Source organism: Hemiscyllium ocellatum, chromosome 47, assembly GCF_020745735.1.
Source record: "Hemiscyllium ocellatum isolate sHemOce1 chromosome 47, sHemOce1.pat.X.cur, whole genome shotgun sequence".
NCBI lineage: Eukaryota > Metazoa > Chordata > Chondrichthyes > Orectolobiformes > Hemiscylliidae > Hemiscyllium > Hemiscyllium ocellatum.
Window position 1 is genome coordinate 10,653,600 of NC_083447.1, and position 16,730 is coordinate 10,670,329.

At 49.9% G+C, this 16,730-nt stretch overlaps 1 protein-coding gene across 1 annotated transcript in view; it reads right to left on the reverse strand.

Moving 5' to 3' along the window:
* LOC132836702 (RNA-binding protein Nova-1-like) overlaps positions 1 to 16,730 on the reverse strand; it is a 226,212-nt gene that overhangs the window by 38,453 nt on the left and 171,029 nt on the right. Inside the window, exon 3 of the mRNA XM_060856107.1 lies at positions 15,201 to 15,367. Coding sequence (XP_060712090.1) covers positions 15,201 to 15,367 — 167 coding nt within the window. The remainder of the gene's footprint in view (positions 1 to 15,200; positions 15,368 to 16,730) is intronic.

Here is a 16,730-nt window from a genome sequence, read left to right on the forward strand (position 1 = left end):
GCCAATTCACCCTAACCCGCACATCTTTGGATTGTGGGAGGAAACGGAGCACCCAGAGGAAACCCACACAGACACGGGGAGAATGTGCAAACTCCACACAGACAGTTGCCCGAGGCTGGAATCGAACCCAGGTCCCTGGCGCTGTGAGACAGCAGTGCTAACCACTGAGCCACCGTGCCACTCATTGTCCCTACTATTAACCATTCATTCTCTCAGTCTGATCATTATCCACTCCCATGTCAGTGCAATGGCTCTCCTCTCAGTTTGAGCTCTGTCCCCACCTACTGTTTACTCCTGACCCCCTTCCCCACCCCTCTACCCTATCTTCTGCATAAAAGCCAACATTTTCCTAGCTACCATCAGTTTTGAGGAAAGCTCACTGGGCCCAATATGTTAATTCTGATTTCTCTCCACAGATGCTGCCAGACCTGCTGAGCTTTTCCAGCAATTTCTCTTTCTGCTTTGAGGGGTCTTGACCTGATCCACAACACTACTCACTGAGCTACATCAGCTGGGACAGACAGGAATGCCATTATTGCTCTCAGGATGGGCCAGGACCTCTTTTCTCATGACCACTTCACCAAATGTTCACATCCTCCCTGTGTCTGTACAGGGTTTCCTCCGGGTGCTCTGTTTCCCCCTCCTCAACAGTCCAAAGATGTGCGGGTTAGGGTGGGTTGTCATGGGAAATTGCTCATAGTGTCCAGGGATGTGTGGTTAGACGGACTGGCCCTGGGAAATGCAGGATAGAGTAGGGGGTAAATCTGGGTAGGATGCTCTTCAGAGGGTCTGTGTGGGCTCATTGGGCAAACTGTGGGCATTTAATTCCATAAGACTGAGGAAGGAAGAGAGTGGTTATAAACTCTGATGCCTAGCAAGCGTTCTCATCAATCGAAGATGGAAATATTTGGGGAGGAAGGGGTTAACAGGAGATTCTGGAAACGCGATTGACATTTCCTAAAGAATGAGGTCAGGTTTTGTTTTAGATATCAGCTCCCTACAGCATCCCCTCCTTGGAGCACTGTCTCTGTGAGGAGATAGAAAGACCTTTCTACACAGCAGTGATTGTCTCACACACACAGAAAACATGGGGGACCATTAATTTAGACTTTATCAGCCCACAAAAGCCTGTGTAAACAAGTCTCAAGGCTAGATAAGATCAGACACTGCTGGGATGGCCTTATCACTTTACAAAGCAACTCCTGCACTTGCTCTTCAAGTTCGCTGCTTACCAGAATCCCAAACGTGGCCTCTCCCAAAGGCCTACACACAGCACCCGCCTCCTAAATATAGCTCTGAGCGGACAATGGGACGCAGGGCCGATGCTATTGTACACGTATGAGCTGAGGAGGGAGCCGCTGAGACCACAACAGGAGGAGATTGCTGTTTATCGCTGTCGAGTGACTGGTGGTTTGCAATTGGTCACTAGGCCAAGGCCTCTCTTCCCAGACCGACAAACGCCCTCTTCCCCCCAGAGGGTGGCTCGATGGCTGAGTGGTTAGCACTGCTGCCTCACAGTGCCAGGGACCCAGGTTCGATTCCACCCTTGGCTAACGGTCTGTGTGGAGTTTGCATGTTCTCCCTATGTCTGCGTGAGTCTCCTCTCAGTCCAAAGATGCCCTGGTTAGGATGGATTGCCCATAGTGTTCAAGGATATGCAGGCCAGATGGGTTGGCTATGGGAAATGTAGAGTTCCAGGGATAGGGTTGGGGGTTCGTGATGGTGAGTCTGGGTGGGATGCGTTTCGGAGGGTTGCTGAAGACTCAATGGGCTGAATGGCCTGCTTCCACAGTGTAGGGATGTATGATGATATCAGATCAGTGAGGAATATCACCAACTCCCCATCATCCCTCAAAATTATAAATCTCTCTGTGCTGTGGGGACTTAAGGTGAATACAATTGGTTCTGGAAAAACATGGTAGTTCTGTTCTCGTGCAAACTCACGTTGTAAGAAAGTCGCGCAATAGCCACACCATGGGGCTGGAAACGCGATATAGGGAAGTGTGCGTTCGACAAATAACGGTCTAAATTCTTCAGCTGCGTTAAAACCAATTTGAAGAAACATGCGTTATAGCGGAACCGACTGTTTTAGTTTCTGAGACAATGACGGTAATAGAGTCTTAGAGACGTACAGCACTTTGGTCCAAACCGTCCATACCAACCAGATATCCAAAATTCATCTAGTCCCATGTGCCAGCACTTGGCCCATATCCCTCCCTCCAAACCCTTCCTATTCATATACCCATCCAGATGCCTTTTAAATGTTGCAATTGTACCAGCCTCCACCACTTCCTCTGGCAGCTCATTCCATATACACACCACTCTGTGTGAAAAAGTTGCCCCTTAGGTCTCTTTTATATCTTTCACTTCTCACCTTAAACCTATATCCTCTAGTTCTGGATATTTCCCAACCAGAAGGAAAAGACCTTGTCTATTTATCCTATCCATGCCCCTCATGATTTTATAAACCTCTATAAGGTCACCCCTCAGCCTCCGACGCTCCAGGGAAAACAGCCCCAGCCTGTTCAGCCTCTCCCTGTAGCTCAGATCCTCCAACCCTGGCAACATCCTTTCTGAACCCTTTCAAGTTTCACAACAACTTTCCGATAGGAAGGAGACCAGAATTGAGCACGGTATTCCTAAAGTGGCCTAACCTCATCCAACATGGAGAGACACAATAAGGTCAAAAACTGATATAACAAACATAGAATGCTTCAGATTCTTTTTGCATCCCGAATATGAAAAAGTCTCTGCCTTTGTTTCTGGTCTCAATTAATAATTTACTTGTGATATTTAAGATAATTCAACAAAAGTTTTGAAGAAAAAATATCTAGTAGGGAAAGGGCAGTAAACCTTTCATCAATTCCAATATTTCCTGATCAAACTGTCGAGAGATTTTATGACACATTTCTGAAGCAGGCCTCTCAGCTCAGAGGTGGGGATGCTACCACTGAACCCCAAGCCTCTCAGCTCAGAGGTGGGGATGCTACCACTGAACCCCAAGCCTCTCAGCTCAGAGGTGGGGATGCTACCACTGAACCCCAAGCCTCTCAGCTCAGAGGTGGGGATGCTACCACTGAACCCCAAGCCTCTCAGCTCAGAGGTGGGTACACTACCACTGTGCTGCAAGAACCGAATGTGTACCAGCTTTTAGTTACTGACCTTAAATCACACTAGTCCCTGTGGTGGGGTTTGAACCCATAGCACCCCCCATTTCGATTACTCGTGTAATGGTTGTGTCTCACCCTTTCATAAAGTGTCCACAAGAAAGGAAGCCATTTCAAACAACCTATGACAGCGAATCATATAAAGAGATGGGAGCTCAAATAACCAATCGTTTGGTGAAAGAGGTCATTTTTAAAGAAGTCCGTAAAAAGGTAAAGTGAGGGGAAAAGGCGGAACAGGGAATACCAGAGTTTGGGGCTGAGGCAGCTGAAGACACGGACAGAGTGTTTAAATGGAGCACATTCAAATGGTTTAAGCAGCTCACCAACACTTGCTCAAGGGATGGGCAACGAGAGACGGGCAACGAACGCTGGGCTAGCCAGTGAAACCCATGAGGAAATTTAAGTAAAAGGGACACTTCAGGTCAGGGGTCAGGGACACTGAGATCAGGTCAGGGGTCAGGTACACTTCAGGTCAGAGGTCAGGGACATTTCAGGCAAGGGATCAGGGACACTGAGATCAGGTCAGGGCTCAGGGACATTTCAGGTCCGGTCAGGGGTTACGGACACTGTTCAGGTCAGGGGTCAGGAACACTTCAGGTGAGGGGTCAGGGACACTGAGCTCAGGTCAGGAGTCAGGTACACTTCAGGTCAGAGGTCAGGAACACTTCAGATGAGGGGTCAGGGACACTGAGCTCAGGTCAGGGACACTATGCTCGGGCCAGGGGTCAGGGACATTTTAGGTCAGGGACACTGTTCAGGTTAGGGGTCAGGGACACTGAGCTCAGATCAGGTCAGGGATGCAGTGCTCAGGTCAGGGGTCAGAGACACTATGCTTGGGTCAGGGGTCAGGGACACTGTGCTCGGGTCAGGAGTCAGGAACATCCGAGTTCAGGTCAGGGGTCAGGAGGGATCTGGGTGAGGATCTGCATGTGGGCCTGTGATTTTTATCTCTGACCCTGATCGGGTCACCTTGGACACTTCCTGACCATCCAACGTTTAGCAAATATTTGGCCTTTCAACCTGCTCCAGAGGTATGTAATAACACAGATTAATTAGGAAAATAGGTTAAATAAAACACAAAATAAATAAGCAAACCCATGGGCCCACTTGTGGTACGATGGTAGTGTCCCAACCCTTGAACCAGGAGGCTTGGTTTCAAGTCCCACCTGTTCCAGAGCTGTGTAATAACATCTCTGAATGGGTATTTTTAAGAAAGAATAACACAAACACGAGTGATCCCCTCACCCTAGGAATGGGTCTGGTGACCTTTTGTTTTACTTACCACAGGGCAAGAGCTTCCCAGTGTGGCCCCAAGGCTTAAAATTTGTGACCCTTACCCCACCCACTTCAGTTAGAGCTGGGGGCTGGTGCACTGCTTGGGTCAGGGATCAGGGACACCCAAGCGCTGCATCCCTGACCCCTGACCTGAGCACAGTGTTCCCTGACCCAAACACTGCCTCCCTGACCTGAGCTGTGTCGCTGACCCCTGACCTGAGCTGTGTCCCTGACCCTTGACCCGAGTTCAGTGTCCCTGACCGAAACACTGCCTCCCTGACCCCAGACCTGAGCTGTGTATCTGACCCCTGACCTGAGCTGTGTCTCTGACCCCTTACCTGAGCTGTGTCCCTGACTCGAACACTGCCTCCCTGACCCCTGACCTGAGCTGTGTCTCTGACCCCTGACTTGAGCTGTGTCCCTGACCCTTGACCCGAGTTCAGTGTCCCTGACCGAAACACTGTATCCCTGACCCCAGACCTGAGCTGTGTATCTGACCCCTGACCTGAGCTGTGTCTCTGACCCCTGACCTGAGCTGTGTCCCTGACCAAAACACTGTATCCCTGACCCCAGACCTGAGCTGTGTCTCTGACCCCTGACCTGAGCTGTGTCTCTGACCCCTGACCTGAGCTGTGTCCCTGACCCAAACACTGCCTCCCTGACCCCTGACCTGAGCTGTTAGAACTGGAGCATAGCTGTCGTAACTCCCTCTGAACACCCCACAGACAATCATAAGAAACAGGAACAGCAGGAGGCCATTAAGCCCCTTGGGCCTCCTGGTTCAGGGATAGGGACACTACTACTGTACCACAAGAGGGCCCCCATGGGTCTGCTTAATTTTTTTTTGCATTTTTTTTTGTTGTGGTGTTCGCTTAGGACAGTCACTGCTGCTTAAGGCCATCAGCAATGGAAGAGTAGGCGGCCATTCAGCCCCTCTGTCCTCAGGGGTAGAGACACTACCACTGCACCACAAGAGAACCCTGTGGGTCTTTTTTTTTTGTTGTTCTTGCATTCATTTACAAAGCTCAGTGCATCATAAGAAATAGGATGAAGAGGAGGCCATTCAGCCCCTTGAGTCTGCTATACCATTCAATACAATCTTCTCGGAATTAATAGGAACTTGCAGGAAATTCACTGCCCTTTCCTCATCAAAAAAGCGCATGAATTTTGTCTTAAATATCACAAGTGAATTATTACTTAATGCCAGAAACGAAACCAGACATTTTCATGTTATAGATATGAGAGAAATTGAAACATTCTAATCTGTTATAATATAATTACAATAATCTTTTCAGAAACTAATAAAAATCTAGAATCTCTATTAATCAAAGAAAATGAACGTGAGGTGCAAACTTTGCTTGTTTCTTGTTGTTGTGTTCACTCATGACAATCAATACTGCATAAGACCAGAAGCAATAGGAACAGGAGGCCATTCAGCCCCTCGGGTCTCCTAGTTCAGGGACTGCACCATAAGAGGGCCCGTTAGGCCTGCTTAGATTTTTTGTTTGCTCGTTTGTTGTTCTTGCATTCACTTACAACAGTCAGTGCTGGGTAGGAAATAGTAACAGGAGGCGGCCATTCAGCCCCTCGAGCCTGCATGAGATAGGATGGCGGCTGATCTGACATCCCTCACGTCCACTTTCTTGCCCTTTCCCCTAAACCTTGATTCCCCGACGGATCGCGTGTCGATCTCGGCCTCATGTGCACTTTGGATCTCACCCTCCCCAACATTCAGCCTCCTGACCTCGCTCGGGGGGGTCCCACCAGCCCCGTTTTGGGGAACAGCCCTGCTTGAGGGGAAACGTGCATCAAAATAAGCTAGGGGTAGGGGGTGGGGGGCTTGACTCAAACGGCTGGTGAAAGCGCCACGCAAATGCAGGGTTGGGAGGGAGCCGGGATGAAGTGGGCGAAGGTGTTGAGGACTCGGGAATGGGGTGTGGGGGAAGAGTTTGGCTCGTGGGAGATCAATCGAGGGGGGTTTGGGGAGGGGCTGGAAATCCGTCGGAAACTTTCTGAAAGAATGGTCTAGTGGCTGCTGCTCCACGCCTCTGTAAAACAGATCGAGAGCTGGCAGAGGACTGGGGTGGAGGGAGACTGATTGTGGGAGAGTGCATCATCTAGAGTGGGGTCAGGGGATGGCGGGGAAGTTCATCGGCAAAGCCCTGCGCCAATGCCACAACCTCCTCCCGGCACATTAACCGCAGCGCCGATTACTGCATACAGTTCTGGTCACCACCTTACCTAGAGGCTGTGGATGCTTTGGAGAGGGTGTCGAGGAGGTTCACCAGGATGTTGCCTGGTTTGAAGAGAGGTTGAGTAGATTAGGATTATTTTCTTTAGAAAGACAGAGGTTGAGGGTGGACCTGATTGAAGTCACGGCATGGGAGGTATAGACAGGGCGGATAGCAACAAACTTTTTCCCAGAGTGGGGGACTCAGTTACTAGGGGTCACAAGTTCACAGTGAGAGGGGAGAAGTTTAAGAGAGATATGTGTGGAAAGTTCTTTACGCAGAGGGTGGTGGGTGCCTGGAACACCTTGCCAGCGGAGGTGGTAGAGTTGGGCACGACAGCGCCATTTGAGATGTAGCTAGACAGATACAGGAAAGGGCAGGGAGCTGAGGGATACAGATCCTGAGGAAATAGGCGACAAGTTGAGAGAGAGAATCTGGATTGGCACAGGCTTGGAGGGCAGAAGAGCCTGGTCCTGTTCTGTAATTTTCTTTGTTCTTTGTTCTACGGGCAATACGGTGGGACGCTGCTGTTGGGAGAGATGGTACAGCTACCTTCTGCACTCTGCTTTCACTGCAGTGCCTGGTGTGCACGGATATTGCCACAGCAAAGGTTTTCACTGAGAAAAATCGCTGAAATCTCATGGCCTGGGAGGAGGCCATTTGGCCCATCATGTGCACACCATCTCTCCAAATTCTCCTGTATTGTTTTCACCAAACCCTTGCAAATTCCTTTTTTTTTCAAAATTCATTCACAGATAGCTAGACGAGCATTTATTGCCCATCCCTGAGGGCAGTTAAGAGTCTACCACACTGCCGTGAGTCACATGTCGGCCAGACCAGGTAAGGATGGCAGAGTTCCTTCCCTCAAGGACATTGGTGAATGAGATGGGCTTTTCCGACAATGGATTCCCTCTTAACTTTTGATTTTTAATTGAATTCACAATTCCACCACGGCAGCGTTTAAACCCAAGTCCCCCAGAACATTACCTGGATCCAATCCCGCGATAATACCACCAGGCCATTGCTTCCTCAATAGGTTTCTCTTTTAATAGTCCCTAGTTGCCCCTTGAGAAGGTGGGGATGAGCTGCCTTCTTGAACTGCTGCAGTCCGTGTGCTGTAGGTTGACCCACAATGCCCTGAGGGAGGGAATTCCGGGATTTTGGCCCAGCGATAGTGAAGGAACGGCGATATATTTCCAGGATGGTGATTGGCACAGAGGGGAACTTGCAGGGGGTGGGGTTCCCATGTATCAGCTGCCCTTGTCCTTCTAGATTGAGAGGTGGGCGCCGCAGGGAGTGGAGAGCATTATTTCCCCCTCCAACTCTATTTTGATTTAATCCCTGCCCTCCCCTTCACTGTTTGATCACACAGTATTACCCTCTGAGAAGGGCACTGCTTGTCACTGGCCACTCGGGTGTTTCCTTTCTTCCTGGTGGTGAAAACTTGAATAAAGATTCCTTCTAGATTGAAGCAGGTTTGGAAGGTGCTGACTGAGAGTCATTGCATCATGGAATCCCTACAGTGTAGAAGCAGGCCATTCAGCCCATCGAGTCCACACTGACCCTCCAAAGGACATCACACCCAGACCCGCCCCCATATCCTATCCCTATCCCTATAACACCAACCTAGCCTGCACATCCCTGGAAACTATGGGCAATTTAGAGCACGGCCAATCCACCCTAACCTACCCATCTTTGGAAACCGGAGCACCTGTAGGAAACCCATGCAGACACGGGGAGAACGTGCAAACTCCACACACAGACGGTCGCCCGAGGGTGGAATCGAACCCGGGTCCCTGGTGCTGTGAGGCAGCAATCCTAACCACTGAGCCACCGTGCCACCCCATAGGTGAACACCACTGGTGAAATACTTCAGCGCAGATTCACTAAATAAATCTTCAATTGAAAGCTGCTCTCAAAAAGCAACTTGGTGAGAACTCTCACCGACTGCTGTAGAGACCTCATCTGGCTCATCTGCCATCCTCATACACGGTCTGGCGGAGATGTGACTCCAGACCCACAGCGATGTGGCTGACTCTTAGCTGTCCCCTCAAACAGCCTGAGCAAGCCTCTCAGTTTAAGGGGCAATGTAGGGGCCGGGTAACAACTGTGGAACTCGCCAGCGATGCCCACACTCTGTGAAAGAATAGCAGAAAGGAACACGGGAGGGGGTGGGAGTAGGCCGTGCAGACAGGGGCCAGCATGGATTGGTCAGGCCGAGTGGCCTGGTTCTGAGCCTCATTTCTTGAAACAACAGGGAGGGATTAAAAAAAAACACACGATAGCCCTCAGCTATCTCCCCCTCACCCCCTACTCGATCCAGACCCAATCCTAGGGAATGGATTATCCTTCATGAAACGGAATGAAGCGCTGACAGAAATGAAGTGACTGTTGGATTTTGCAGCTTATCCGCTCTCGGAGTTCAATCCCCTGTGGACTGCTCCGAGAGAAGCGCTTCCCCTGGGGAGAGGAAATGACCCGGGACCTCCCCACCGGAGAAGCTCCATTCACGACTGCCCCTAGATAGAAGATACCATTTCCTAATGGTCACTTCCTGTCAGGGGGATGGGGGAGGCGGGGGGGAGGCGGTGTGTTGCTGAACAACTTCTTGCGACTGGGGACTTGAGGGGGAAACCGTGCCGCCCAGAGGCAGTGACACCTCCAAGAGGAAAATGAGAGCCGAGGGAACGTGGAGCAGGAAATCAAAGGCAGCAGTGGAACTAATCCTTTCCATCCTGCCTTGCTTCCCTTCTGACCGCCACGTGGGGTTGTCCCGTTAGCTCGAGAGGGTATTTCCTCTTCTTCCTGCAGCCATCCCTCTCTTACAAAGGAGGAAAACCAGGTCAATTAGGCCCCTCGGGCCTAGTCTGAATCTCCATGGATTAAAGCTGACTCAATGTTGCCTGAACTCCGATTTCCTGCCTGACCCCTCGACCCCACCCCGCCCCCCGCCGCCTGACAAAAAATAAAATCAGCCTTGAATGTATTCAGCCTTTTGAGTGGAAGAGGATTTCACACAGGAGTCTAGAGAGGAAAAATATGAGTCTCCTCATCTCCACCTTAGACGGGAGGAGCCTTCATTCTGAAATGGTTTTCTCCGTCTCTCGCACAAAAAGGAACATCTTTCCCCACTTCTGCACACACACCCAATGAGATCGCCCCGCATTCTCCTGAATCCTGAGGTGGAGGAGCCGGACTGAGGTGGACAAAGTTAAAAATCACACAACACCAGGTTATAGTCCACCAGGTTTATTTGGAAGCACTAGCTTTCGTAGCGCCGCTCCTTCACCAGGTGGTTGTGGAGACACTGTCAGGGACACTGAGTTTAGACACTGGGACAAACACTGAGTCCAGACTCTGTCAGAGACACCGTGAACCAGTTAATGTCACAGACACTCCACAACCACCTGATGAAGGAGCGTCGCTCCGAAAGCTAGTGCTTCCAAATAAACCTGTCGGACTATAACCTGGTGTTATGTGATTTTTAACTTTCTAAATTCTGGCTCTATCTGCTCAGCCTTATCCCACGACTGAATCTGAATCATTGCGAATGAAGATGCTTCATTGCCTGAGTCGACAAGAGGCAGTTGCCTAGCAACGTACCGCTGACCCGTTCCCCCGGATTTTATGGTTTGGATAGTGTTTGCTTGTTCTGTGGTGATCTGCTTTGAAAATCTCATGAGAACCTGCGACAGGAATTGGAGACAGACGGGTGAGACGGAGAAATTAGGAGCAGTTAGCAGGCCATTCGGCCCCATGGAGCCTGCTACCCAATTCAATGTGATCGTGGCTGATCTGCCAACTCAGCCCCCTGTTCCTACTTTCTTCCTGTTCCCTTCAATCCCTTACAGACTCATACAGCATGGAAACAGACCCCTTCCGACCCCAACTCATCCTTGCCTCCCAGCATTCCAATCTGACCCACATCCCTCTGTACCCTTCCTATTCATGAACGCATCCAGATGTTGTAATTGTACCAGCCTCCACCACTTCCTCATTCCACACACGCACCACCCTCTGCGTGAAAAAGCTATCCCTCATGTCCCTTGTAAATCGTTCCCCTCTCACCCTAAACCTATGCCCTCTAGTTTTGGCCTCCCCCACCCCAGGGAAAAGACCCTGTCTATTTACCCTATCCATGTCCCTCATGATTTTATAAACCTCTATAAAGTCACCCCTCAGCCTCCAACCCTCCAGGGAAAACAGCCCCAGCCTACTCAGCCTCTCCCTGTAGCTCAAACCCTCCAACCCCGGCAACATCCTTGTAAATCTTTTCTGCACCCTTTCAAGTTTCACAACATCTTTCCTATAACAGGGAGATCAGAATAGAACACTGTATTCCAAAAATGGCCTAACCAACCAACCAATTAGATGACATTCCAACTCCAATACTCAATGCACTGACTAATAAAAGCAAGCATACCATCTCCTTCACTACCCTGTCTACCGTGGGCGGCATGGTGGCACAGTGGTTAGCACTGCTGCCTCACAGCGCCAGAGACCCGGGTTCATTTCCTGCCTCAAGGCAATGTCTGTGTGGAGTTTACACGTTCTCCCTGTGTCTGCGTGGGTTTCCTCCGGGTGCTCCGGTTTCCTCCCACAGTCCAAAGATGTGCGGGCCAGGTGAATTGGCCATGCTAAATTGGCCGTAGTGTTAGGTAAGGGGCAAATGTATGGGTGGGTTGTGCTTCGGCGGGTCGGTGTGGACTTGTTGGGCCGAAGGGCCTGTTTCCACATTGTAAGTAATCTAACCTACTTGCGACTCCACCTTCAGGAACTGTGCATCCGCAACCCTCGGTCTCTTTGTTCAACAAATCTCCCCGGGGCCCCGCCATTAAGTATGCAGGTCCTGCCCTGATTCGCCTTACCAAAATGCAACACCTCACATTTATCTCAATTAAATTCCGGGGTTCAAATCCCACCAAAACATTTAAAATTCATCAGATTGCTAGTTTCATTCATGACGCTCATTAAAATGCCACAAACAAGTGTACATATAATCGAGAAAGCTAACGGAATAAAGGTCTTTCTCAAGAGAGCGCAAGGATGCAGAAGTTGTCCTGCAGTGACACAAAACCCCACTTGGAATACAATGAGCCCCATGGGAAGTTGTTTAGCTCAGTTGGCTAATGGTCGGTTTAAGGAGCAGTGTGATGCCAACAGTGTGGGTTCAGTTCCCATCACCGATTGAGGTTACCATGAAGAACTCTCCTTCTCAACCTCTCCCCTCACCTGAGCTCTGGTGGCCCTCAGGTTAAATCAGCACCAGTCGCTTCTCTCTGTAATGGGAGTGCAGCCCCTATGGGCTGGTAAGACTATGGCGACACATCAACACCCCTGCTGGGCCCCACACCCCAGAAGGGATACTCTAGCCTTGGAGGGAGCAGAGGAAAAAAATGAGGAGTGGTTATACAAATCAGGCGTTAACATACAGAGGGATCTAGTTCCCTGGAAGTAGCAACACACATGGTCAAGAAGGTAGATAGCTTGCTTGGTCAGGGGAAAACATTGGCAAGTCATGTTGTTGCTGTGTCGAACTTCAGTCCGGCCACGTTCAGAATATCGTGTACAGATCTGACTGCCACACTACCAGAAAGAGGCTTTGGAAGGGGTGCAGAAATGGCTTACCAGCATGATGCCTTGTTTGGAAGGCTTTAGCTATGACACAGTTAGTTTTCACTTGAACGTCAGAGGCTGGGAGGGGGGCAAGCTGATAGAGGTTTTCAAAATTATGAGAGGCACAGATAGAATGGACGGTTAGAGTCTTTTTCTCAGGGTCGAAGTGTCAATGACTAGGGTGTGTGGGTCAAAGGGAGTTAGTTTAAGAGATGAAAGGGTTTTTTTTTACACAGAGGGTGGTAAGTGCCCAGAATGTGCTATCGAAGTGGTGGTGGAGCGGGATATAATCGCAAAGTTTAAGAGGCGTCTTCACAGATACATGAATAGGCAGGGAGTAGAGGGATAGGGACAGCGTCGAGGCAAAAGGTTCTTGGTTTGGGAAGCCATTATGTGTTGGTACAGGGTTAGTGGGCCAAAAGGCCTATTCCGATGCTGCACTCTTCTGATCTGATCTGATCTGATTGAAATCTTCAGATATTAACTGGAAGAGACAATCCCACTGGTTGGGGATTTTCAAACCAGGAGCGGAGTCTGAGAATTAGGCCCAGAGGATTCAGGAAGCACTTTGACGCACAGAGGGTGGAAGAGGTTTGGAATGGGGATACCCGAGGAGTTGTTAATGTTAAATTTCAGAGAGATAAATTGTTGCTAAGCAGCGGTGTGGAGGGATAGGGGGCCAAAGGCAGGTATATGGAGTGAGGCCAGAGATCAGTCCTGATCTCACTGAAGGCCGGAACAGGCTCGAGTGGCTGAATGGCCTAATCCTCTTCCTATGTCCTAAAATGGATTTGCCAGATTGATGCCAAACTCATTTGGTTCACTAATACCCTTCAGTGAAAGAAATCTCCCGTCCTAACCTGGTCTGGCTGACATGTGACTCCAAGTCCACACTGATAGGGTTGATTCTTAACTGCCCTCTGAAATGGCACCATTAGCCACTCTGTGGCTGGAGGGTTATTAGGGATGGGCAACAATTTCAGGCCTTGCCAGTGATGCTGACATTCCAAGAACAAATCAACCGATCACCCTATTCAGAAACAGACCAGCCCTCTCTGCCCCCACGTCCATTGAGTCACAATCACACTGTGTCTGACCAATCCCCTTCCCCAGCACAAGGAAAACCAATTCCGGGGAATGGCGTATATCCCCCGGAGCCAGTGTTCTTACACACGATTCAGAACAGGACTCTTTCTAACCTGTTTCAACAACATTGTGGATTAGACACTGTGTAAAACTCTCTCTAAAACACTGCCCTCAGTAATCTACTTCAGCTTCAGTCTCAAGGACAACCAGCCCAGGGTTCACATCCTCATCATTCCAGTCTACTTCCAAGCACACACACAAATACAGAGACACACAGAGGCACACACATAGACACAGAGGCACACAGGCACACACACACACACAGAGGCACACACACAGACACAGAGGCACACAGGCACACACATACACACAGAGGCACACACACAGACACAGAGGCACACAGGCACACACACAGACACAGAGACGTACAGAGGCACACACACAGACACAGGCACAGGCACACACACACACACACAGGCACACACAGAGACACAGAGACATACAGGCACACACAGACACAGAGGCACACAGGCACACACACACACACAGGCACACACACAGACACAGAGGCATGCACACACTGACACACACACACACACACACACACACACACACACACACACACACACACACACATACCGACACACAGACACAGAAGCGCGCACACACACACACTCTCACCCAAACAGGCACACACACACTCACAAAAAGAGGCACACATACATACACATACAAACACACATATACATACACACTCACACACACACTCTCACACATTCACACACATACACGCCCACTCTCACACACACACAAACACAGAGGCACACACACAGACATAGAGGCACGCACACACCGACACACAGTCACACACACACACCCTCTCACCCACACAGAGGCACACATACATACACATACAAACACACCCATATACATACTCACTCACACACACTCTCTCACACATTCACACATATACACACCCACTCTCACACTCACATTCACACATGCGCGGACACACACACACAGACACACATACACATATACACATACATGCACATGTCTCACACATATCTTTACACAGATGCACACATACACAGACACACATATATGCACGTATACACACATGCACACACACATATACACATTTCTCACACATTTCAAAGAAACTAAGATATACATACACATACACACCTCAGTCACACACAGACATATATACTTACACACAAATGCACATCCATCCAAACACAAATGCATTCTTCAAGCACAAACATACGTGCATTCCTCAATCCACAAGCACGCACCTCACAAACATCTCTCTCACACACACGTGCACACACACTCTCTCTCACACACACTGTCACACATACACAAACACATTCTCTCTCTCACACACTCACATACACTCTTTAACACATACACGTACACACTCTCTCTCTAACACACACAAACACTCTCACATACGCAGGTACTCTCTCTCTCATACATACACTCTCTCTCTCACACACACACTTTCTCTCTCACACACACATACATTCTCTCTCTCTCTCTCACACACACACTCTCTCTCTCTCACACACACACTCTCTCTCTCACATACGCTCTTTCTCTCTCTCTCCCTCCTTCTTGCTCTCTCTCTCTGTCTCTCCCCCCTCTTGTTCTCTCTCTCTCTCTCTCTCTCTCTCCCCCTTCCTCTCCCCCCCGTCCCTCCCTCCCTCTCCCCTCCCTCCTCTGTCATTGTCTCTCTCTCTCTCCCCCTCTTTCTCGCTCCCTCTCCTTTGTGACCTGGATGTAAACAGCCTCTGAATGGCAGTAAGTCCCTGACGCTCACCTGCTTGATGCGGTCTGGGTTCACGTTGGTCTGAGGTTGCAGAATGTTGACTGGCTCAGTCTTGCCCACATTCTGGGGCATTTCTCGGACCTTCTCGGCGATGAAGTCGTGCACTGCGTTCAGCGCCTCCACCGTCCCCTGGATCAGACATACCCGCTCTGTGGTGCCTAGAAGACAAGGAGAAGCCATTAGAGTTCACCCTTGGGATGGGATTAGGTTCAGAGAGGACAGCTCAGATTGTTGACCCACTCTGACCCATGACGTTGAAGAACCCATTTTAAGGCGGCGTCATTGACCTCAAAGGGAAGAAACACAACCACCAACTGTCAGTGATGACCCAACTGGCTTCGACTGAAACCCTGGCAAGGAGCTGCCATTTCTGGAGGGCTGTGGGCCTCAAGATGGGCAGTGGCTGAATCAGATGGGACAGAGGACAAAGACTTCCTGCCTCCATCTAGATTAAATTCAGGAAAACTCGAAAGCCAACTTCCCACTGGTGCCCTGTGAAACCCTGGAATAGATTAGATTACTTACAGTGTGGAAACAGGCCCTTGGGCCCAACAAGTCCACACCGACCCCCAAAGCGCAACCCACCCATACCCCTACATTTACCCCTTACCTAACACTACGGGCAATTTAGCATGGCCAATTCACCTGACCCGCACATCTTTGGACTGTGGGAGGAAACCGGAGCACCCGGAGGAAACCCACGCAGACATGGGGAGAACGTGCAAACTCCACACAGTCAGTCGCCTGAGTCGGGAATTGAACCCGGGTCTCTGGCGCTGTGAGGCAGCAGTGCTAACTCACTGTGCCACCGTGCCGCCCACAATACTCAATTGATGACTGCCTGAGGTCAATCCCCGCAATGCTCTCAGCTTCTGGAGGGTATAGTTAAAAAAAATCACACAACACCAGGTTATAGTCCAACAGGTTTATTTGGAAGCACTAGCTTTCGGAACGCCACTCCTTCATGAGGTGGTTAGAGCGTCGCTCCGAAAGCTAGTGCTTCCAAACAAACCTGTTGGACTATAACCTGGTGTCATGTGATTTTTAACTTTGCCCATCCCAGTCCAACACTGGCTCCTCCACATCTGCAGGGTAAAGTAGATGTGGCCCACTGGTCAAAGCAGTAGGCAGGATACCAGTGGCTGGGGTGATGAGTTTGATTTACTGTTGTCACATGATACAGTGAAAAGTACTGTTTTGCACACTATCCAGACAAATGCTACCTTACGTGAGTACATCAGGGTAATAGCACCATGCAGAATATAGTGTCACAGCTACAGAGAATCATCACCTGTAATACATGTGGGTCTGATAACAGCAGGGAAGAAGCTGTTAGAGTCACTGAGATGTACAGCACAGAAACAGACCCTTCGGTCCAACACGTCCATGCCGACCAGATATCCCAACCCAATCTAGGGCAGCACGAGGCCATGCAGCCCATTGGGCGTATACTGGCTCCCTCCAGTCATGCCCCCCTCAATCCTCAGTGCCCTGACAAGCCTGTTCCCCTCAAGCCAGTTC